This window comes from Miniopterus natalensis, chromosome 12 (genome assembly GCF_054644295.1).
Source record: "Miniopterus natalensis isolate mMinNat1 chromosome 12, mMinNat1.hap1, whole genome shotgun sequence".
In the NCBI taxonomy this organism is placed as follows: Eukaryota; Metazoa; Chordata; class Mammalia; order Chiroptera; family Miniopteridae; genus Miniopterus; species Miniopterus natalensis.
The window spans coordinates 2,787,207-2,809,678 of record NC_142092.1 but is presented as its reverse complement, the minus strand read 5'-3'; the positions used below and the strand labels follow the sequence as shown (position 1 = coordinate 2,809,678).

Here is a 22,472-nt window from a genome sequence, read left to right as displayed (position 1 = left end):
TTTTGCCCATTGAGTATGATGTTGGCTGTAGGTCTGTCGTATATGGCCTTTATTATGTTGAGGTATGATCCCTCTATTCCCACTTTGCTGAGAGTTTTTATCAGAAATGGGTGCTGGATTTTGTCGAATGCTTTTTCTGCATCTATTGATACGATCATATGATTTTTGTCCATTTTATGTGATGTATCACATTTATTGATTTGCAGATGTTGTACCAGTCTTGCATCCCCAGAATAAATCCTACTTGGTCATGATGTATGATCTTTTTAACATATTGCTGGATCCGGTTTGATAGTATTTTAGTGAGGATTTTAGCATCTATGTTCATCAGGGATATTGGCCTGCAATTTTCTTTCTTTGTAGTGTCTTATCTGGTTTTGGGATTAGGATGATGCTGGCCTCATAAAAAGAGTTTGGGAGTTTTCCCTCCTCTTGAATTTTCTGGAATAGTTTGAATAGAATAGGTGTTAATTCTTCTTTGAATGTTTGGTAAAACTCGCCTGTAAACCCATCTGGTCCAGGACTTTTGTTTGCTGGGAGTTTTTTGATTACTGCTTCAATTTCATTAGTTGTTATCGGCCTATTCAGGTTTTCTGCCTCTTCTTGATTCAGCTTTGGAAGGTTGTATGTTTCCAGGAATTTGTCCATTTCCCCCATGTTGTCCAATTTGTTGGCATATAGTTGCTCATATTTTCTTACAATCATTTGTATTTCTGTTGGGTCAGTTGTTGCCTCTTTCATTTCTGATTTTACTTACTTGGGTCCTCTCTCTTTGTTTCTTAGTGAGCCTGGCTAAAGGTGCATCAATCTTATTTACCTTTTCAAAGAACCAGTTCTTAGTTTCATTGATTTTTTGTATTGTTTTTTTAGTCTCCATGTCATTATTTCTGCTCTGATCTTTATTATTTCCTTCCTTCTACTTCCTCGGGGCTTTTCTTACTGTTCTCATTCTAGTTGTTTTAGTTGTGTTAGATGGTTCATTAGATCTTTTCCTTGTTTCTTGAGATAGGCCTGCAATGCTATTAATTTTTCTCAGGACTGCTTTGGCCGTGTCCCATAGGTTTTGGGTTGTTGTCCATTTTCGTTACTTTCCATGAAGTTTTTGATTTCTTCCTTGACCTCATTGGTAATCCGTTCATTGTTTAATAACATGCTATTTAGCCTCCATGTGTGTGAATATTTTTGAGTTTTTTTATAGTGGTTGATTTCTAGTTTCATGGCATTGTGATCCGAGAATGTGCTTGATATGATTTCAGTCTTCTTATATTTGTAGAGACTTGCCTTGTGCCCTAACATGTGGTCTATTTTTGAGAATGTTCCATGTGCACTTGAGAAGAATGTGTATTCTGCTGCTTTGGGGTGAAATGTTCTGTAAATGTCAATTAAATCCATTAGGTCTAGTGATTCACTTAAGGTCTGTGTTTCCCTGTTTTTTGTCTTGATGATCTGTCCTGTGCTGACAGTGGGGTGTTCAAGTCCCCCACTATGATTATGTTGCTGTCAATCTCCCCTTTAAAGTCCCCCAAGAAATTTTTATATATTTAGGTGCTCCTATATATTGGGTGCATAAATGTTTATAAGGGTTATTTCCTCCTATCTTTGTCTCTAGTTATGGTCTTTATTTTGAAGTCTGTTTTGTCAGAAATAAAAATCGCTACTCCAGCTTTCTTTTCCTTTCCATTTGCATGGAATATTTTACTCCATCCCTTCACTTTTAGGCTGTGTGAGTCTTTTGCTCTCAGGTGGGTCTCTTGTAGACAACAGGTGGGTCCTGTTTTCTTATACATTCAGCTACCCTTTGTCTTTCATATTCTGTGTATTTTCTAATGGTCAATAAACTGATTCAAATTATTTAAGTTATCCCACCATTTAAAGAGAAAAGCTTTTGCAATACTTTGAAACCATGGAGTTAGCTTAATTTCACCGCTGGATGCCTTTTTCAGCATTTCTTCCACCTCTTCCTTTGATACATAGTAATAGCTTTTAATCTCATTGGGGTCAGGATTCAAAGTCACATTCTTTCTAGAACAAAATGTAATCAATTTCATGTTCTCCCCAGATAGTAGTATCAGACTGAGCCTTGTAGTGAATTCAGGTCAGATAATTTCTTCTGGAGCAACCTGTTCCATAGGAATTCACAATTCAGCCTTTAAACGCCTCTGTGCTGCTTGCCTTACTCCAATTGCATCATTTTCTTCAATCTCTCTTGGGTTACTTAAGGGATGACTACAGCAAGTACTGCTAAAACAACCTGGAAAGGTAATTTTGGCATCTGATCTCTGCTGTAGCAGGAGCTTATTTTCGGTGTTGAATAAGAAGACACTAAAAGCTTGATGGAATAACCCTTTCTCAATGTTTTTATTCAGGTGACAATTCTTTTTGGTCTCAGCCCCAATTTTATTGCCATTTTCATCAATAAGAATACACATCTCTGCCAGGACCTGAACCTGTTGCTTATCAAGGTTTTTGGTGTTGATTTCAGGCACAGTTACAAAATGTCTGATCTGTCATAGAATCCCCAGGGATGCACTGAACCGAGGGCGTGGACAGTCCTTGAGCTGCTGCCTGTGGCACACACCTCGTCCTGGCTCAGCCCCGGGATCCAGGCTCCTGAACCCTCGTGTCCATCGCCTATGCCCCTATTTTTTTTTAATCTTTTAAAAAAATTGATTTTAGAGAGAGATGGATGGCGGGGGGCAGGGAGACTTGTTGTTCCACTAATTTATGCATTAATTGGTTTCGTCTTGTATGTGCCCTGATGGGGAGTTAAACCTGTAACCTTGGCTTACTGGAGCAATGCTCTAACCAACTGAGCTATCTGGTTGGGGTTTAGTTCACTGTCTTAATATAGAAGCCACTATTAAGTTTTTATGTCCGTTGAAGATTACAAATTTCAAGTTTCAATAAACTATGGAGGAATGAATTACTTCTAACACATTATCTGAGAGAAAGTCGGTTTATTTTTTTTTGCTTTAATGGAACAAAATATTCTATCAAATTACCCAGGGAAGTCCAAGTTACCCATTCCTTCAAGGTTTCAAGTAAGTTTTAAAAGATGATAAAATGACAAAATTATACCACTTTAATAAACTTCTACCCTCTATACTTAAGAATTCAAGTACAGGAATAAACTCTGTAATGCTGAGGTAACAATGTAACCTTCTCCCAACATGGCTGCACAGGTCTTTATGGTTTAATGTGAATATTGCTGTGAGGTCTCAAGCTACTTGATGAATCAATCCTACGTCACATTTAGACCAAAAGTAGCATATTATACATGCACTTGAAAGGAATACCTTCAATTTATGTATATGTACATACATACATGTGTGTAGGGACAGATACATGCCAGGGAAAGGTTGACTGAACCATGTTGATAAGAGAAAGTTAGCAGTCAGCTGTTGTTGGAAATACTGAAACATATACAGTCTTCGTGTTCAAAGTCTTCATGGGGATTTCTTCCGTAATTTCTAATGGAAAAAAGTTAAATAAATAAATAAATAAATTTTCTACCTATTCTGCATATTATAAAAATGTCAAAGCCTGAGTAACAATAAATTTGGCCTCACCCAAAGAGAGGTGTGACCCCTGTCCCAGCTCCTGCGGAACCCAGAGAATTTCCTCAGTGACAGTAGTGTGTTTTGTTATCATGGTAGGCCCTTGATCACACCTTATAATTTATGCAAAGGAGGTGCCTCAGGGTGGAGGTGGCTACACCAGAAAGACCAACCATAAGATTCCAGGTAAAAGTAAGGTCAATCATGCCTATATATAAAGCCTCAATACAAACTCAAGGACACCAAAGGTGAGCCTCTCTGGGTGCATGTCTGTACATACTGACATGCACTGGGGCCAGGGGGAGGTAGCACTTGGGGAAGAGGACAGCTGTAACTCCGTGTTTGCACCCCTTTCATATCTGGCTTTGTGCATCTATTCCTTGGCCCGATTCTAGGTTTTACCCTTTCCCTGTAAGAAATGTAGTCGTGAACGCAAAAGTTTCCAGTGAGTTCTGTGAAACTTGTTAGCAAATTATCAAACCTGCAAGTGGTTTAGGGAAATCCTCTGAACTTGCAGTTGGTGCCAGAAGTGACAGTGGCCTTGTGTGAACCCTTCCCTCCAAGTTTGTAGTTGGACTCTAACCTCTTAGAGCTTGGGGTTAATTCTTGGTTTTACTTAGGAAGGACTGTGCCCTCAACCCAACTAACTCTGGGTTACTGCCCCAAATGTCCTCATACTCTCTCCCTCCATACCACACCACAGATATTGCCTATGTATACAGAAAGGCCTAGGAGCAAAACCAAGCCAGTAACCAGACTTGTGGTTTCTAAATATTAACTTCCTATAACAGGGAGAACAGCTATTTCCAGGTATGGGAAGTAAGAGTACATAGTAAGCCTAGGACATCTTACAATGCCAGAAAACGAGAACTTTTCCAAAAATGAAGGGCCGATAAACTGAAGAGCTGATGTCAAAGAATACAGGAACCGATATGGCCAAAGATAAAAACTTCAAGTATCCAAAGTATAACACAGATGCAATTATCACTGAATATATATAAACTCAGAAAAAGGGAGTGACAAAAGAAAAATTTTAAAAGTTCCTTGCCTACTCTGGAGCACTTTGCTTCTAGCCAGATCTGAATTCAAAGGAAAGGATCAACTTTCTCTAAAAATGGCTCTTCTCCTAGCAGGAATCCTAAATGTAAAAACACTCTCAAAGCTGCCTCCTTAATAAAGAATTCCAAAAATGACATTTAGAATCTAGTGGAACAGGCAAGAAGGCATCAGTGAGTTTTTAAAACTGTAAGCATTACATGACCCTTCTAATTTACCAAAATATTAATATTTTATGAAAGACAATTTTCAGAGAAAAAATACAGTGAAAATGAGGCCAAAGATACCAGCCTGTGAGTCAAGTTCCCTGTTTCCTTTGTGGGTGGTGGGCTTGAAGACAATAGCCCTTGTTACCAGTGTGGGACCATGGCATCTATTTCTAGGAGGAACAGAGTGAAAATACTGTGTTTGTTCTAACCTACTTGGGGGGCTATCTGAAGGGCTTACATAGGTACTTGTCTCTGTTTTGCCTAAGTTGGAACTAATTCAGGGCAGAAAGTGGTCGGTATTGCATAAAAACAGTGTAAAGCCAACAAAAAGCCCACAGTTGTGTGGAACAAAGATTATCATTGAATACACAGACTGCTTAAAGCCTCTGAGAAAAAGTAGAAGAGAATTTCTTTGGGTAATTGGCGCATTAATAATTGCCCATGTATCCTGAGTAATTTTAGAAAGCTATGTGTATGTCCAGGCAGGGGTGTATTAGACAGAAAATACCTGAGAAGACCCAAAACTTTCAATTCTGAAAAAGGCAAAAGGGTTTTCTGGCTAAACTTGGCTGTTCTTCAGGCTCAGTGCAAATAGAAGGTGAAGGCTGAGGTAGAGTTGTAAATAGCCTGGCTGTACTGAATGAGTGTCCCAGCACAGCCAATCCACAAAGACTGAGAAAGGTGGGTATTTTGTTTTTAAGCTTTTAGCTCCAGGAGGTGCAGAAAATCTGTCAAATAGTAGCTGAATACAAGCTAAAGGAACAGAGGCTTCAGTGACTAAACACAACAAGGAATAGAGTCTTCACCAGGAAAGAAAGAAAAAAAAAAGGTTTGGCAAAGTCATAAAACGAACAATTACAGCTTTCAAAAAAGAAACAGCAGGCCCTGGGGAGAGGGAGAACCTAATTTCCAGAGTTACCAAAGAATAGTATTCAAATGTCCAATTTTCAACAAAAAAACTAAATTGACAGAATCTGTCCTTTACGAAGTGCAAATATTTGAACTTACACTCTAAAACAACTCTCTTAAATGGAAAACCATGAACCAATGGAAAGGCCAATGGAAACCACAAAGAATTAAAGAAATCCAAGAAAACAATGAATCAACAAATTGAGAATATCAGTAACGAGAAATTATAAAAAGCCAAATAGAGATTCTAGCGCTGAAAAGTAAAACAGCTGAAATAAATTCACAAGAGGGGCTCAATGGCATATTTAAGCAGGCAGAAAAATCAGTGATCTTGAAATAAAACATTTGAAATCACCCAGTCAAATGGACTAACATACACATTATAGGAGTTTCAGAAAAAGGAGAAAAGGTAGAAAGAACATTTGAAGAATGAACAAATCTTGAAAGTAACAAAAGAGAAGCAACATGACAAGGATACTCAGTAAGATTAACAGCTAATTTCTTATCAGAAACCATGGAAGCCAAAAGGTAGTGAGATAACATATTTAAAGCACTGAATAACAATCAACACAGAAATCTCTATCTGGAAAAACTATTCTTCAAAATTAAAGAGTAATTAAAACATTCCCAAATAAAGAAAAGCTGACAGAGGTTCATTACTACTAACTGTGCCCCAAATATGGTAAAGGGAGTTCTTCAAGTTGAAATGCAAGAATGCCTGACAGTGACTCAGTTGTATGGTTACCGTATTTTTGGTTTGTAACTCTGCTTTCAGTTTTCTACATGATTTAAAAGACAAATACATAAAACACAAAATTATATTTATGTATAGTGTATTTTCTGACAAGAATATAAATAGGGGCAGGGTTAGATAGGAGCAGAATTTTGGTAAGCTATTAAAGTTAAATTGGTATCAATTCAAACTAGGTGATAAATTAGAATGTTAACTGTAATCTCCATCATTAACACTAAGAAAATACCTAAAAAAAATACACAAAAGTAAGTCAGGGAGAATCAAAACAGTATGTTATAAAAAAAGCAATGAAACAAAAAAGGTGTCAGTGAATGAAGGAAATGAGGGGGAAAAAGGTATAAGGACTTTCAGAAAAGAATCCCTGCAAAATGGCAGAAGTCCTTCCATATCAGTAATCATTTTTTAACTTTTATTTTCCTAAACATAGCCTAACTGAACCAGGGGAAGGAAAATAACAAACTCTAGCCCCTTATAGCCTTCCTTTCTCATCTAAAAAAAAAGAAAAAGAAAAAAAGAAAAGCTGAGGAACACCTGTAAAGGCCACAGCACAGAGACACAGGCTCGAAAAAGAGGCACGTGTGGGAGGCAACCAATCGATGTCTCTTTCACATCAATGTTCCTCCTTCCCTCCCTCCCTCCCTCCCTGTCTTTCTCTAAAAAACTTAAAAAAAAAATAGAATTAACAGGCTAGAACTCTATTGGGAAGAATGGAAAACATGCAAGAATAGATGGGCAATATAAGCAGAGAGAGAGAGAGAAACCAAGAAAGAATTAAAAGGAAATTTTAGAAACCAAAACAGTGTAACAGAAATGGAAAATGCCTCATACCAAAAAATCTTTACCTAGGCATATAATATTCAACCTGCAGAAAAATCAAACGTAAGAGAGAAAGATAATGTCTGACAGTTTTCCACCAGTGCTAGAACACACAACACAGATCCTAATTCACAAAGTCCAATAAATCTCCAGCTCCAAGGCTGTATAAATTAAAGAATAGAGTGGTGAAAGGTTTTGAGTTGGGATGACAAGGATGATTATAAAAAACCCCAAAGAACAAAATAAAAACAAACCAGATCCCACTGGAAGCAGTTTAGGGAAATGATGTCTGATGTTTAATGGGCTACAAACCAGAACTTAGAGGGGAGGCTAAAACGTCAACAGAGAAGTCGTCAGAATAGCCACGGGAGCTGGAACCGCAGGCAAGGATGAAGAGAGAAGGGAAACAGGCCCCTGAAGACTGGCCTATGCGCTGTGCAAACCTCCATCCGGAATCTGTTCTCTGAATCACTGGGTGGGAATGTGTTGACTCACAACCTAGATCTTCATTTTTATGCAGCTCATTGAGAAAACGCATATAAGCCTGCTTTATAAGCTGTAGAGGTGGTGGTATGATGTTATAAGTTTCCTTCATACTGTTATTTTACAATACTGTGGTCATTTTGATTTTTGGGGAAGAGAACAATGTAGAATCAGCAAATATGCTAATTTTTCTCGAAGCATGTACAGGGTGGGGCAAAAGCAGGTTTAGTTGTTTCTAAGGAAAATGAATGATATAATACAAGAAAATAAACCCTTCCATGTACTCACAACTATGAACTACTTTTGCCTCCCTGTGTTTTTAACAACATATCGATACAATTTTTAGATTAGTTTAAAAGCAAAAAGCAATCACCCTTTTAAATATCACTTAAAAAAATGTTAGAGAAAAAAACCCAGAAAGACAATAGTACTGTCTCTCACATATAATCTGGGATTGGTGACTGGTATCAAATCTACTTTCAACAAAAGAAAATTAAAACAAAGATTTAACATGTTCTACAATCTCCTCACCATCCACTTGAGTCTCATTCAGAAACAGCTTTAGCTTCCTACTGCGAAGGCCAAACACCTTGGCTGCTTCATACAGAAGACCTTCATAGGTGAGTCCATTCTGCCCGAACGGGTTTTCAAGCAGGAGAGTGCCCACTGTTCCCCTTAAACACTCTACAGAGGAAAGAACAAACTGGGTTAAGTCCTGAGAGCTCACACTCTCTAGCTGCTGTATCCCCAGTGGAGGCGCTGACTGCTGAAGGCTAAGGAAGTCAGCAGTGAGGTCAGTGCGAGTGGGACAGCTGCTCAGTTTGCACAAACAGCCTTAAACACCCCAGAGGAAAAGGGGAAGGAGAAAAAGGAAAACCATTCAGTATAAAAAACCCTGCAGCTTGGAAAAGAGACAGTCAGCAGTCTAATGAGAGCCTGAAGGCTTCAGTAACAAATGTGTACAATGAGGGCGCCAAAATAACAGGAAAAGTAAGTAACGATTTTCAAAACATTTTCCAAGAAAAAAAAAAAGGCTAAATTAAAATGTTTTGGCATTTAAATAATTCAGCTTCATTTAGCTGTAACTTTTACCTAACCAATTTATCTCATGTCCTTACCACGTCAAATGGATGAGGGTGTATCTACATAAATATACCAAAAAAACAAGCCTGTGTGTGCTCCCTAAAGCAGGGTGGGAATCTACACTCAAATTACTACAGTAAAGCCAATGTGAAAGATCCACATAGGCCACAGAGGTTGAACATTAAAGAAACCCACTGCCCAACACCCCACAACCCACCTGCTGAGGGTGTTTACAGCTAGGGGAGGGATGTACCTTGTGGGTTTGCGTCCAGGAGCTGTAGGTTGATATACTGACAGAGAAGAGTACTGGGACTGTCTATCAGAGAGGGAGCTGATCCTGCAGTCACACACAGTGTTTTTCCACTAAGGCTTAGTAAGTCCGTTTGGTTTTGTATTTCTAAAAATAACAAAAAAAATAGTAAGAGGGTACCATTTTTTCAGGGGTACACAGTTTAGAGCAGAAGTCATTCACTTTTTCTTATTTAACTCTTACACTACCACACACACACACACACACACACACACACACACACACCCCTTTAGTGATACTTTCCACTGTTTATGAAAGGATACTGCCTGTTCTATAAAATCACATGCAAACAGAAAATGTTATCAGTGCAAAATAAATGGCATAATATTCCAACCTAAAATATACGCAAACTGTTTTGTCTCCCTTCAGTTTTTTTCTCTGTATAGTTGACTCTTGAACATGGGTTGACTCTTGAACTGTGTGAGTCAACTTATATGCAGATTTTTTCAATACAGTTGGCCATTTGTATTCACAGGTTTTGTAACCAAGGATCAAAAACAGTATTGAGTTCCCAACCACAGATGGAAAATATTGTTTTCCATCCATAGTTGGTTCAGTCTGTGAATGTGAAGGACTGACTGTACAGTCAAATAATACCCAGATTTTTGACCAGACTGGTGGGGAAGTGGGGGAGGGGGGGTCAGTGTCCATAAAACCCACACTGTTGAAGGGTCAACTGTATACTATAGCACTCTTAAGACTTCCTCCTATAACAGAATCCCAAACTTCACCATGAAAAGAGCCTTATATTTAAAAATGATAATTACAGAAGTTATTTGACTCATGAACATATGTGGAAAATAGCAAGATACACAAAACACATGTAGTATCATTTTATTTACATGAAATTAGACATTGTTTAGTGATGTAAACATAGGTGAATGACTGGTAGTGGCTGTGACTGGGACAGGGGAATGGAGTGGTAGGAACGAAACCAGGCTGGGAGAGACCCTCAAGGATTAAGAGACCTGTACCACCTAGTGGCGAGATGCCCAAGACCAGCCTGGGGCCACATAGTCTCTTCTCTTGACCCATACCTGTGGCTTTCTAAGAATTTACCAGTTGACAGAAAGAAAATATTTCACGTCTGCTGTGTGGGTTCCACACCCCCACTGACTGGGAGGCCCTGAATAACAGTGTGGACAGGAATCCACTCAATGAATACAACTTCATTCAGGGCAGTTGGTTGTTTATTTCACTCAGGTGAGATGGCCAGAGGAATGGACCTACACTTACCCATGGGCAGTAGTTAATGGTTTGGCTGATCAGGAATGACCAGGGACTTGGAAAGAACAGAACTGAAAAAATAGCGACAAGGAAGTCATGGCAAAGGTTATGTGGACTGCTCCAAATGGGCACTGTGAATGGGGAGCCTAAAAATCAGGTGGACAATATTACCCGTTTTGTAAAAGTCAGCCAGCCTTTCCCAAGCCACTCCTATCCATGACCAATGGACTGATGAACAAAGGGGCCATCCAGGGTGGGTGGGCTATTACACATGGGCTCAGCAACACGATTTCCTCTCTTTGCTAGTTGATAGTGTAGCTCACCCACCAGCAGCAGGGCCATAATGAAATTCCCAATATAGCATTATTGCCAGGGGGTGAGGGAAGTACCTGATGGCAGACTGGTTACTGGGCAACTTCCATCATAGGAAAGGCAGTGCTTTGTTATTACTAGAAGAGGCATTTATTTTGGGTGTGGGTTAGTCTTTGTTGCCTGCAATGCTTCTGTCAGACCTGCCATCCACGGACTCAGGAATGTCTTATTCACCAGTATGACATCTCACTTGGCACTGCTTCTCAACAAAGAACTCATTTTTCAGCAAATGAGATATGGGAGGTGTGTGAGTGTTCAGGGAATTCACTGGCCATTCTATGTTCCCATCACCATGAAGCAGCAGGTCTAGAACAGCGGTGGAATGCCCTTTCAAAGACTCAGTTTCAGGCCACCTGGGTGGCACCGCTGGCAGGGCTGAGATACTGTATTTGCAGATACCATTTATGCTTTAAACCAGGATATGCAGACCATGGCCCCTGGCTGGTTGCCTGTTTATGTAAATAAAGTTTTAATGAAACACTGCCTTGCCCATTTTTTAAACATAAAAACAAACAAAAAACAAAACAAAACAAACCCCAAACATATCCTTACGGCTGCTTTTGCACCTCAATGACAATTAAGAGCTCTTAGTCGAAAATATTTACTTTAAAAAAATAATGTATTTATTGATTTTAGAGAAAAAGGGAGGGAGAGAGAGGGAAGGAGAAAAACATCAATGTGAAACAAGCATTGATCAGCTGCCTCGGGCTGCATGCCCCCTACTGGGGACTGATGTGCGCCCTGCTGGACCCGAACCAGCAACCTTTTGATGCATCACATGATGCTCAACCAACTGAGCCATACCACCCAGGGCACTATATTTGCTTTGAAAAAGTTTGCCGACCCCTGCTCTAAATCAGAGACCCACATAAGGTGCACGACAGATGGAAGCTTTGACCATGTGATTAGCTACGGAACTGAGGCTGTAACAGTTATGACTTCTTTCTTATTTTGTTAATATTTCTGTGTATATATTAACCAATTCTTATTTTTTTCCACTCTCTTACTATACAGCATAATATCAGCAACTTTCTATGTCAGTTTCCGGTAACAGGGTTAGCATGTTTTCAGTTGTACAGAGATAGTTGAATACATGATTTCTAATTTATGATGGTCCTACCTGGAAGTTAGGTATCTCAAGGGGTGGACTATAGAGGTTTAACTCTACCAAGCTAAAAGTTTCCCAGAACTTTCTGACTGCCCTGGTATGGGTTAGGGCTGACCAGAGAAAGGTGCACAGGATTTGGAAGGCAATTTATTTACAGCCACTATGCTCAAAAGGTCAATGTGGGGCCCATGCAAAACTCAGCTTTCACGAGCTGCCACTCACAGGGTCGGAGGGGACAATAAGTAGCTCACACTCCTGTGCTCTTCCAATTTCTGGCTAGGTGCATGAGCAACTCTCTTGTAAAGCTTCTTCTGCAGGTCCTGACTGCCAGTGTTAGGACCTAACTAACTGCCCTCACCCAGACCTTTACTTTTTGGCTTTCTCTCATATCACTTTTGCTTCCTTTTATCAGTTCTTAACTGATAGGATGGCATATGGTTTTCCACGGTAGTTCTACCCATTTACAGTCCAGCAGTGAATGGGAGTTCCTATTACACAATATACTTGACAACATTTAATGCTGTGAAAATTTTCTAGTTTTTGCCAATCTGGTGTCAAGTAATAGCATCTCATTGTGGTTTTTACTACTGAGGTCGAGCAGGTATTCCTTTATTTACTGACCATTTAGATTTTCTCTTTTAGGTTATTTAAAAGTTTCTGAAAATAGGCATTCCAATTGATAAAATGAGTCTATTAGTTTCCTACAGCTGCTGCCAAGAATCATAAACTAGGGGGCTTAAAATGACAGAAATTTATTGTCTCACAGTTTTGGAGGCAAGAAGCCTAAGATCAAGTGTCAGTAGGACCTCACTTCCTCTGATGCCTGTAGGGGAACCCTCCCCTTCCTCTTCCTAGCTTCAGAAGGTCCCAAGCAATCTCTGGTGTTTCTTAGCTTGCACCTGCGTAATTCCAATCTATGCCTGTCATCACATAGCGTCAGTGTCTTCACCGTCTTCTTATAAGGACATCAGTCATATTGTAGTAGGGCACACTGCACTTCATCTTAATTACATCTGTAACGACCCTATTTCCAAAGGTTTGTGGTACAACGGGCAAAGACTTCAACGTATCTTTTTTTTATTTCAACATCTTTTTTCTTTTTTGGGGGTGGGTGTGTCTCACATTTCAACCCGTAACAGTGGGAGAGAATGTACTTACAATTAAAAAATTATTTAGGCCTATCTTATTGAGACTATGGATTTAGCAAGACGCAGACACTATTTTTAAGAATGTTAAAACTCACCAGGGAAGTCTTTGAAGCTCAGAATTCATCACATGGCTCATAGGTGAGAGGGTAGGATGGGAGCTTTCATCTCCTAATAAGTGTGGTGCCCTTTCTGGCCTATTGAACAGGCGGGACCAGCTGAAGAGCCCAGCCTGACCCACAGAGTCAGTAGAAAGGCAGAGGCTATACAGCATAAATGATACCAAATTAACACCTTTAACAATCTACCTTTGTTCAAAGGCCATGGAAACCTTACAACTTTCCACATACCTGCTTCACCACAGAAGACAGCAAGCTCTGTACTTTTCACACCAAAAATGCTGGTGACAACAGTCTTCAGCTTTGGAAGGTCTAACCTGTTATCGCCTTTTGGATTTTCCAGAAGCAGTACTCCACCTGAAAAGCCACAAATATAAGTAAACCTGAAGTAAAAGGTAAACTTGAGTGAAAAGTGAAGGGAACAGGGTGCTCAAACTCACCTTTCTTTCTTTTTAAGCATACACAACATGCGCTCTCAGCATGTGCTTGGGCAGTCCTAGGTGGATTTGTTCCAGGGCTGGAACTCCATCAGGCAATCCTTTTCTAGATTCAAACTTTGGTCTTTAGCCTTCCTATTTTATTTTGCAGCACTTACGAATCCCTAGGGCTCAGAGTGGTCAAAAATACTATCTAATTTTAAAAAAGTATCTTCAAATGGTCCTTGATATGGATTAATCCTATATCACAGACATTTACTTTACTGATGAGTCACACATAGTTTTAATAATGCAGACGCCTGGGGCTCTTTGCCCAGTTCACCACAATTAACATAAAACTATAGTACAGTATCAGAGTCAGGCTACTGACATCAACAGTTAAAACACAGAAACGTTCCATCACCATGAGAATCCCTTGTGTTGCCTTTAAAAATCTACATCTGCCCTGGCTGAGCAGCTCAGTGGGTTGGAGCTTCGTCCTGTGCACCAAAATGTGGCAGGTTCCATTCCTGGTCAGGGCACACACCCAGGCTGCGAGTGTGATCCCTGGTCAGGGTGTGTACAGGAGGCAACCAATCCATGTTTCTTCTCCCCTTCCCCTCTCTAAAGTCCACTCAAAAACTAAAAATAAAAAAATCTACACCTAAATCCCTCTACTCCTTCTACTCTCCATTTCTGTAATTTTCTCATTTCAAGAATGTTATATAAGTGGAATCATACAATATGTACCCTTTTGCAACTGACTTTTTTCACTCACCATAAATCTCTAAAGATTTAACCAGGTTGTTGCGCTAATCAATGGTTTGCGCCTTCTTATTGCTGAGTCCAATTCCATGGTGTGAATGCACCAGAGTTCCTTCAACCATGACCTATGAAGAACATCTGGGTTGTTTCCAGCTTTTTGGCTATTATGAATGCAGCTATTATAAAATATGTGAGTAGAGGTTTTCTGGGGAACAAAAACGTTGCTTTCTTTGGACTAAATACCCAAGAGTGCAAATGCTGGATCACGGTGCAAAGCACATGTTTAGTTTTGAAAGAAGCTGCTAAATGTTTACTATTCTACATTTGTAACAGCACTACATTAGAAGTCCAGTTTCTCTACATCTTCATCAGCCTTCGGCATTGAAACTATTTTTTATTTTGGCCATTTGATAGGCGTGCAGTGACATCTCATGTACTTTTATTCTGTGTTTCTCTAATGATGCTGAATATCTCCACATGCATATCTGTCATCTCTAGAGTCTCCTTGGTAAATGTCTATTCATGCCATTTCTCACTTTCTAACTGGATTTTTAAAAAAACAGTTGAGTTTTAAGAGTTCTTTATATATTCTAGATGTTTCCTTTGATGAATGTGTGCTGTGCAAAAATCTTGTCTATAACTTGTTTTTTTTCATCCTTTACAGGATTTTTAATTTTGGTGAAGTTCAATTTATCAATTTTTCCTTTTATGAAATGAACTTTTGGGTCAAATCTTAAAAACTCTTCACCTAGTCCTAAATCCTAAAGAAAGTTTCATTCTGCATTTAAGTCTGTGATCCATTTTGAGCTAATTTTTGTATGATGCAAGGCTTAGGTCAAGGATATTTTTTTGTGTAGGAAGATATATTTGATCTAGCACCATATAATGAGAAGACTCAATTGAACTGCTTTTGCTCCTTTCTCAAGAAGTCTTTGGCCATCCATATGTCCTCTTTGGAGAAGTATCTATTCAGGCCCTTTGTCCAATTTTTAATTGAACCGTTTGACAAATGAAAAAATGCTCAATGTCAATAATCATCAAAGAGATGCAAATTAAAGTGATAATGAGATATATTACCTCACACTTGTCAGAATGGCTGCGATCAATAAATCAACAAACAAATGTTGGCAATGATGTGGGGAAAAGGGAAACCTGGTACACTGCTGGTGCAGTCACTATGGAAAACAGTATGGAGGTTCCTCAAAAAATTAAAAATGGAGCTGCCTTTTGACCCAGCGTCCCCACTTCTGGGAACACATCCTAAGAATCCCAAAACAGCAATCAGAAAGAATATGTGTACCCCTATGTTCATAGCAGCATTATTTACATTAGCTAAGATCTGGAAACAGTCCAAGTGCCCATCAGTAGCTGAGTGGATAAAAAGCTGTGGGAACCAGTTTGGTAGGAGTGATGTACCCTATGCTACATCAGAAAGTCTGTGGGTTGGATTTCCAGTCAGGGCACATATCTAGGTTGTGGGTTGGATTCCTCAGTTGGGGCATGTATGAGAGGCAACCTTTCTCTCTCCTCCCTTCCCTCCTTTCTCTCTCAAATCAACAAACATATTCTCGGGTGAGGATTGAAAAAATAAAAAAGCTGTGGTACATTTACACAATGGAATACTATGAGGCTGTAAAAATGGAAACCTTCCTCTTTGCAACAGCATGATGGACTTGGAGAGTATTATACTAAGTGAAATAAGTCAGTAAGAGAAAGACAAATACCACATGATCTCACTTATATGTAGAATCTAGTGAAGAAAATAAACTGAGGAACAACAAATAGAGGCATAGATACACGGAACAGACTGACAGCTATCAGAGGGGAGAGGGGGGGACTGGATGAAAGAAGGTGAAGAAATTAGCCAAAGAACATATAGGCACAACCCACAGAGAGACAACAGTGTGGTGATGGCCACAGGGAAGGGGAGCTGGGGCTGGGTGGAGGTGGGCAAAGGAGTGCTTTCAGCCAGACAGTGAGTTAAAAACCATTTCAATTCATGTTAAGGCAGATAGTTAATCTGTGTTTGCATCTGTAACTACTCCTCCTGGGAAGATAATGCTGTTTGGAACTGGAGTCAGCATATGGGGAAAAGTAGGGCCACTGTGTCTTGACACTGCTCATTCTGCTGCCCCTGTGACTGAAGCTGACAGAGAATCCTGGCCCTGCTGACATCACTGATGCACATTCAGTGCCCAGTCAATGAACTCGCTCCACAGGTTACCACACTGCCAGGACAGCTCTAATGGACCAGCTCACATGCCGTATGTCACTACACTTGAGCAGCAGTCTAGAGGACCACATACTGCCTGAGGCATCCTCACATGTCCAAGTGAACACATGACTACCCAGTTAACAGCTGGTGATGGTGCTGTGGGCAACCACTGGAGGTGTCTCTGGACATATTTCAATCTGTACATTCCTAGGCTTTTCTATATTGACAATCATGTCATCTCCAAAGAGGGACAGTTTTATTTCTTCCTTTCTGATCTATATGCCTTTTTTGCTTTCCTTGTTGTATTCCACAGGCAGAACTTTCAGTACAATGCTGAACAAGAAGTGAGAATAAGCATCCTTGCCTTGGTTCCAATCTTAGGTATAAGACATTCAATCTCTTCCCCCTGAGTATAATGTTAGCTGCAGGTTTTTTTTGTAGTTGTTCATTATCAAGCTGACTTGTAATGAAGAGAAGTTCCTCTCTATATTTTTCTGGCACTATTTTTAAAATCATGAATGGGTGTTAATTTTCTAAAATGACTTTTTGGTAACAATTGGTATAATCAAGTAATCTTTTAGTTGTTAATATGATTTTAGTATTCTTAAACTTGTTAAGGCCACTTCTGTGCCCCAACATATGGTCTATCTGAAAATGCTCCATGTGCACTGGAGAATAGATAATATGGTCTTTGGGGACGAAAGGCTCAGTACATGTCAATTATGTCCATTTGATCTAACGTGTCATTCAAAGCTGATATTTCTTTAATAATTTTCTATTTGGACAATGTATCTCTAGCTGTCAATAAGATATTTAGGTCTCCTCTTGATTGCGTTTTCATCAGTTTCCCTCTTTAGTTCTGTTAGTAGTTCATTGGTATATTTTGTTAATCCCTCATTGGGTGCATATATGTTGAAAAGTATATGTCTTCTTGATATAGTGTCCCCTTGATCAATATAAAGTGTCCATCTGTCTTTTATCTTGATGTACGTATGGCAATACCCGCTTTTCTCTGGATGCCATTTGCTTGGAGAATCATTTTCCACTATTTCCCATGGAATATGTATTTGTGTTTGCCGCTCATTTGCGTCTCTTGAAAGCAGCATATGGATGGGAATTGTTTTTTGATAAAATTTGCATCTTCATGTTCTCAGGGTTTTTTGTCTGTGTATGTTTGTCTTCTCCCTCTGTTTAAAAATGTTTTTACCTCGTTTAACCATTATGTGATGTTTCAGTGTGTAGTCCTGATTCTGGAAAAGGGTTGTAGTACCCTGCTTCTGCCTGCCTGTGGATGCTTACTCAGAGTTGTGTGTCCTTTTGTTCTGTTTCAGGTACAGTAATGCTCTTGAGTATGTCCTGTAATAAAGGTCTTCAGGCGATAATTCCCTCAGCCTTTGTATGTCTGTAAAAGTCTTTACTCTCCTTCATATCTAAAGGATAACTTTGCTGCATATCTTATTCTTAGCGGTAATTTTTCTCAGTAGTTTGAATATTTGATTCTACTGCCTCCTAGATTGTGGAGTTTCAGCTAAGAAATCTGATAATTAATGGGATTTCCTTTATAGGTTACTATCTTCTTTTCCCTGTTGCCTTGAGAATTCTTTTTGCATAATTTAAAAGTATCTATCATCCATCTATCTATCTATCTATCTATCTATCTATCTATCTATCTATCTATCTATCTATCTATCTATCTATCTATCATCTATCTATCTATCTATCATCTATCTATCTATCTATCTATCATCTATCTATCTATCTATCTATCATCTATCTATCATCTATCTATCTATCTATCTATCTATCTATCTATCTATCTATCTATCTATCTATCTATCTATCTATCTATCATCTATCTATCTATCTAATCTTTATTGATTTCAGGGAGAGAAAGGGAGTGGGAGAGACAGAAACATCAATAAGACTCATTCACTGGCTGCCTCTTGCACACCCTCGACTGGGGATCGAGCCCGAAACCCAGACATGTGCCCTGACTGGGAATCGAACCACGATCTCCTGGATCCTAGCAACTGCTGAGCCACGCCTGGCTGGCGAGAATTCTTTTTTGATTGACATAATTAGGTGTTCCGTTTGTCTTGCATTCAAGGATCTAGCTCTTTCTATAGGTTTTGAACATTCATGGGAACTATTTGTTTGAACAGACTCTCTGTTCCCCTCCCTCTTCTTCTTCTGGAATGCCTATTATTCTTATGTTACCTTTTCTGATACAGTCAGATAGGTCTTATAATTCACTAAAAAAAAACAAAACTCTCAAGTCTTTCTCTTCTTTTCTCTTGTGTCACTTCTAGATTTTTGTCTTCAGTATCACTAATTTCCCCGACCTGATCAGCTCTATTTCCTAAGCTTGCTATTCATTTTTTCTCTCTTTTATTAAGTTCTTAACCATAATTTCTATTTAGGTATTTTTTTTTTAAGCCCCACCCAAGGATACCTTTTCCATTGCTTTTTCAGAGAGAGTGGAAGAAACACTGATGTGAGACACTGATTGGTTGCCTCCTGCATGTGCCCCGACCAGGGTGGGGATTGAGCCTGCAACTGGGGTATGTGCCCTTCACTGGGAATAGAACCCACAACCCTTCGGTGCAAGGGTTGACACTAACCACTGAGCAACTGACTAGGGAATCTATTTGGGTATTTTTATTTTTTTTTTAAAGATTCAATCTCTTAGGTAAGGTACTCATTTTGTCCATGATTTTATTTCTGCATTCATTAAACTGCCTGTTTGTTTATATCTCGTTTTTTCTGAAGAGCAATACTGAATTCTGCTATTTAAATCACATATTTGCATTTAATTAAGTTCACTTTCTGTAGGTTTTTTCATTGCTTTCTGGGCTGCCTTGCTACCATGATTATTCCTACCATGGCTTCCTTTTCTGTGTAGGAATCCATGTATGAGTGGCAGTTCTCTAGTAGACTAACAGGAAGTCTTTCTATTGCTTTCCAGGAGGTGGTGCTGAAGCACAAGCTTTTTTAGTTCTCTTGCACTGTTCTGACTTTGCAGATCTCTGCAGTGCAGTGGAAGAAGTCCTGTGTTCCCTGGGGATGGGGGCATCTCCTCTGTGAGGAAGTCACTGGTTTCAAGCACCAATCCCATGGGGGAATGCAGTGGGTGATGGGGTTCCAGTCCATGAAATCCCAGCAGTTGTCCCATGCAACTGGATACTGCCCAGCAGTACATTCGTGATAGGTGGGGGTAGGGTGAGTTGCGAGAGGCTATCTGTTGCCTTCATGGTTTTGTTCTCCCAGTAATAGAAACTGGTAGACCTCAGAAGGACTTTCACGTCTGTATCTCCACCCATCCCTGGGATTAGTGGTGGAGTGTGCCTGTCATTCAGGAAAAAAATGTTTCTGTGGTTCCAGCTAGTAGATTTGTGGATGTGTTCTACAACATGACACTCACTGCTACAGGTTCTTCTGGGGACTGCTGATAGCTCTGGGAGGGTGAAGGGAGGGGAGTTCTGGGAGGGTGAGGGGAGACAGCCAGGTTCTGTGGCTTTTTCTGCCTGGTGATGGCTATTGCCAGACCACCATGGACTCATCTTTGTGCTTCATCCCCGCTCAGGTCAATGGCTTCAGCTGTAGCTCCTTGTGACCACTCCCACAGGAATGCTCACTCTATTTTTCTGCTCTTCCTGGGTGAAGGGACTGCCAGCAGCAATCTGATTCCTCTACTCTCCTGAGAACTACATTAAGCTCTAGGATGTGTCCGTGGTACTTTATCAGATTTTCTCCCTTCCGAACTCTTCTCTGGTTTTCTCCCACTCATCCACCTTCACGTTTTAATTCACAGATCTCTCAGATCTATTTGTGCGGTGAGCAGGGAATCCTGTGTTGAATTATAGCTGTTCAAATTGTTGAAACTTAAAGGGGAGAGACCAGGGGGATCTCCCATGCCATCATTCCTGATACTAGTCTTGAAGACTTTTTAAATTACAAATGCATTATCCTTAATAGCCACAGGGCTACTGAAATTATCTCTTTCATACTGAGTTGAGGTAGTTTGTGCTATTTGAAAAATTGGTTCATGTCACCCAAGTTCTCAAATTTATGTACTGAGAGTTGTTTATATTTGTTTACATTTTTTATTTCTATAATCTATATTGATACCATTCCTGATATTGGTAATTACTGTATTCTTTAATTCTGTATCAGTCTCATTAGAGGTTTATTGACTTTATAAAAATTTTCAAGGCCCGGCTGGGCGTGGCTCAGCGGTTGAGCATTGACCTGGGATCCAGGCGATCGGGGTTCGATTCCCGGTCAGGGCACATGCCCAAGTTGTGGGCTCGATCAATGACTCATCATTGATGTTTCTATCTCTCTCTCTCCCTCTCCTTTCCTTTCTCTGAAATCAATAAAGATATATTTAAAAAAAAAAAAAATTTTTTTTCAAGGAACCACATTTTTGCTTCATTCATCTCATTTTCATTTTCCTTCTTTTCTTTTTAGTTTCTTGAGGCTGGACCTTAGATTACTGATTTGAAATCTTCTTTCCTAATGTTAGTCCTCAGAGATAAATTAGCTGCATTCTAAATATTTTGTTATGCCGCATTTTCATTTTCACTTGGTTGTATTTTTTTGGGATACATTTTCCCTGATCATGGATTATTTAGAAGTATGTTGTTTAGTTTCCAAGTGTAAGGGGATTTTACTTTTATCTTTCAGTTACACATTTATGATTTCATTCCACTGTGGCCAGAGAACATATTGATTTTAACTCTTCAATTTGTTGAGGTCTGTTTACAGCCCAGGCTATGATCTATGTTGGTAAATGTTCTGAAGGAGTATGAATAGAATGTGTACTCTGCTGCTGTTGGGTGGGGTGTTCCACAAATGTTGATTAGACTCTAACTTTCAGTCTAGCTGTTCTATGAATTGTTCAAAGAGGTATATTCAATTCTCAAACTATAATTATGAATTTTCAAATTCTTTAAGGTCTATCAGTTTTGGTTTTCATGTATTCAAAGCTGTTGTTAGGTACATAACCATTTGGGATCAATATATTTTCCTTGTGGATTGACACTTGTTTCATTTAATGTCACTAAAAATTTTCTGTTATAGTCTACTTTATTGATAGGAACATAGACATTCCTGCTTGCTTTGACTAATGTTCACATGGTATCTCCTTCTTTTACTTTTCAGTTTCAACCTACTTATACTTGTTATATGTGAAGAATCTCATACACAGCATACAGGCTAGTAATGTATTTTTATCGTTCTGCCAATTTAAACCACACAAATATAGTGTACTTAATGACATCAAGCTTAAGTATTCCAATTTATTTTCTGCTTCCTATTTGTTCTGTTTTCCCAAGAGTCCAGTTGGTTATTGGAACATATTTCAGAATTCCATTTTTGTCCAGTGTTTTTTTTTTTAAAAAACTGATTTTACCCCTAGTCACCCTGGCTCAATGGTTAGAGCATTGGCCCGAGGACTGAAGGGTCCCGGGCTCGATTCTGGCTAAGGGCATGTACCTCTGTTACAGGCTCGATCCCCTGCCCAGTCAGGGTGCGTCCAGTAGGCAACAAATCGATGTCTCTCTCACATGGAGGTTTCTCTCTCTCCCCCACTTCCACTCTCTCTGAAAAGCAATAGAAAGAATATTCTCTGGTGAGGATTAAAAATAAATTGATTTTAGAGAGGAAGGGGGGAGAGAGAGACAAGAATAGAGAGACAGAAACAGAGAGAAGGGGATGGAGAGAGAGAACCATTGATGTGAGTGAGAAATATCGGTTGATAGCCCCCGGCATGCTTCCTGGGTGCGGACTGAACCCACAACCTGCGTAAGAGTCCTGACCAGGATTCCAAACTGCCATCTTTTTTATGTACAGGAAGATGCTCCAAGCAACTGAGCCACTTGGCAAGGGCTGTCAAGTGTTTTGTGTGTTTCTCTTGGTGCAGGCTTT

The 22,472-nt window shown here is 39.6% G+C and overlaps 1 protein-coding gene and 1 pseudogene across 1 annotated transcript in view; both read right to left on the bottom strand.

The window, feature by feature from the left end:
• Positions 1 to 1,805: 1,805 nt before the first annotated feature.
• Positions 1,806 to 2,628, bottom strand: LOC107534011 (isopentenyl-diphosphate Delta-isomerase 1 pseudogene; annotated as a pseudogene).
• A 309-nt stretch (positions 2,629 to 2,937) lies between these two features.
• IARS1 (isoleucyl-tRNA synthetase 1) overlaps positions 2,938 to 22,472 on the bottom strand; it is a 93,891-nt gene continuing 74,356 nt past the window's right edge. Inside the window, exons 31-34 of the mRNA XM_087822504.1 lie at positions 13,380 to 13,505; positions 9,121 to 9,264; positions 8,316 to 8,468; positions 2,938 to 3,470 (exon numbers count right to left, since the gene is read on the bottom strand). Of these exons, the coding sequence (XP_087678630.1) occupies positions 3,388 to 3,470; positions 8,316 to 8,468; positions 9,121 to 9,264; positions 13,380 to 13,505 (506 nt within the window). The 3' untranslated portion in view covers positions 2,938 to 3,387. The remainder of the gene's footprint in view (positions 3,471 to 8,315; positions 8,469 to 9,120; positions 9,265 to 13,379; positions 13,506 to 22,472) is intronic.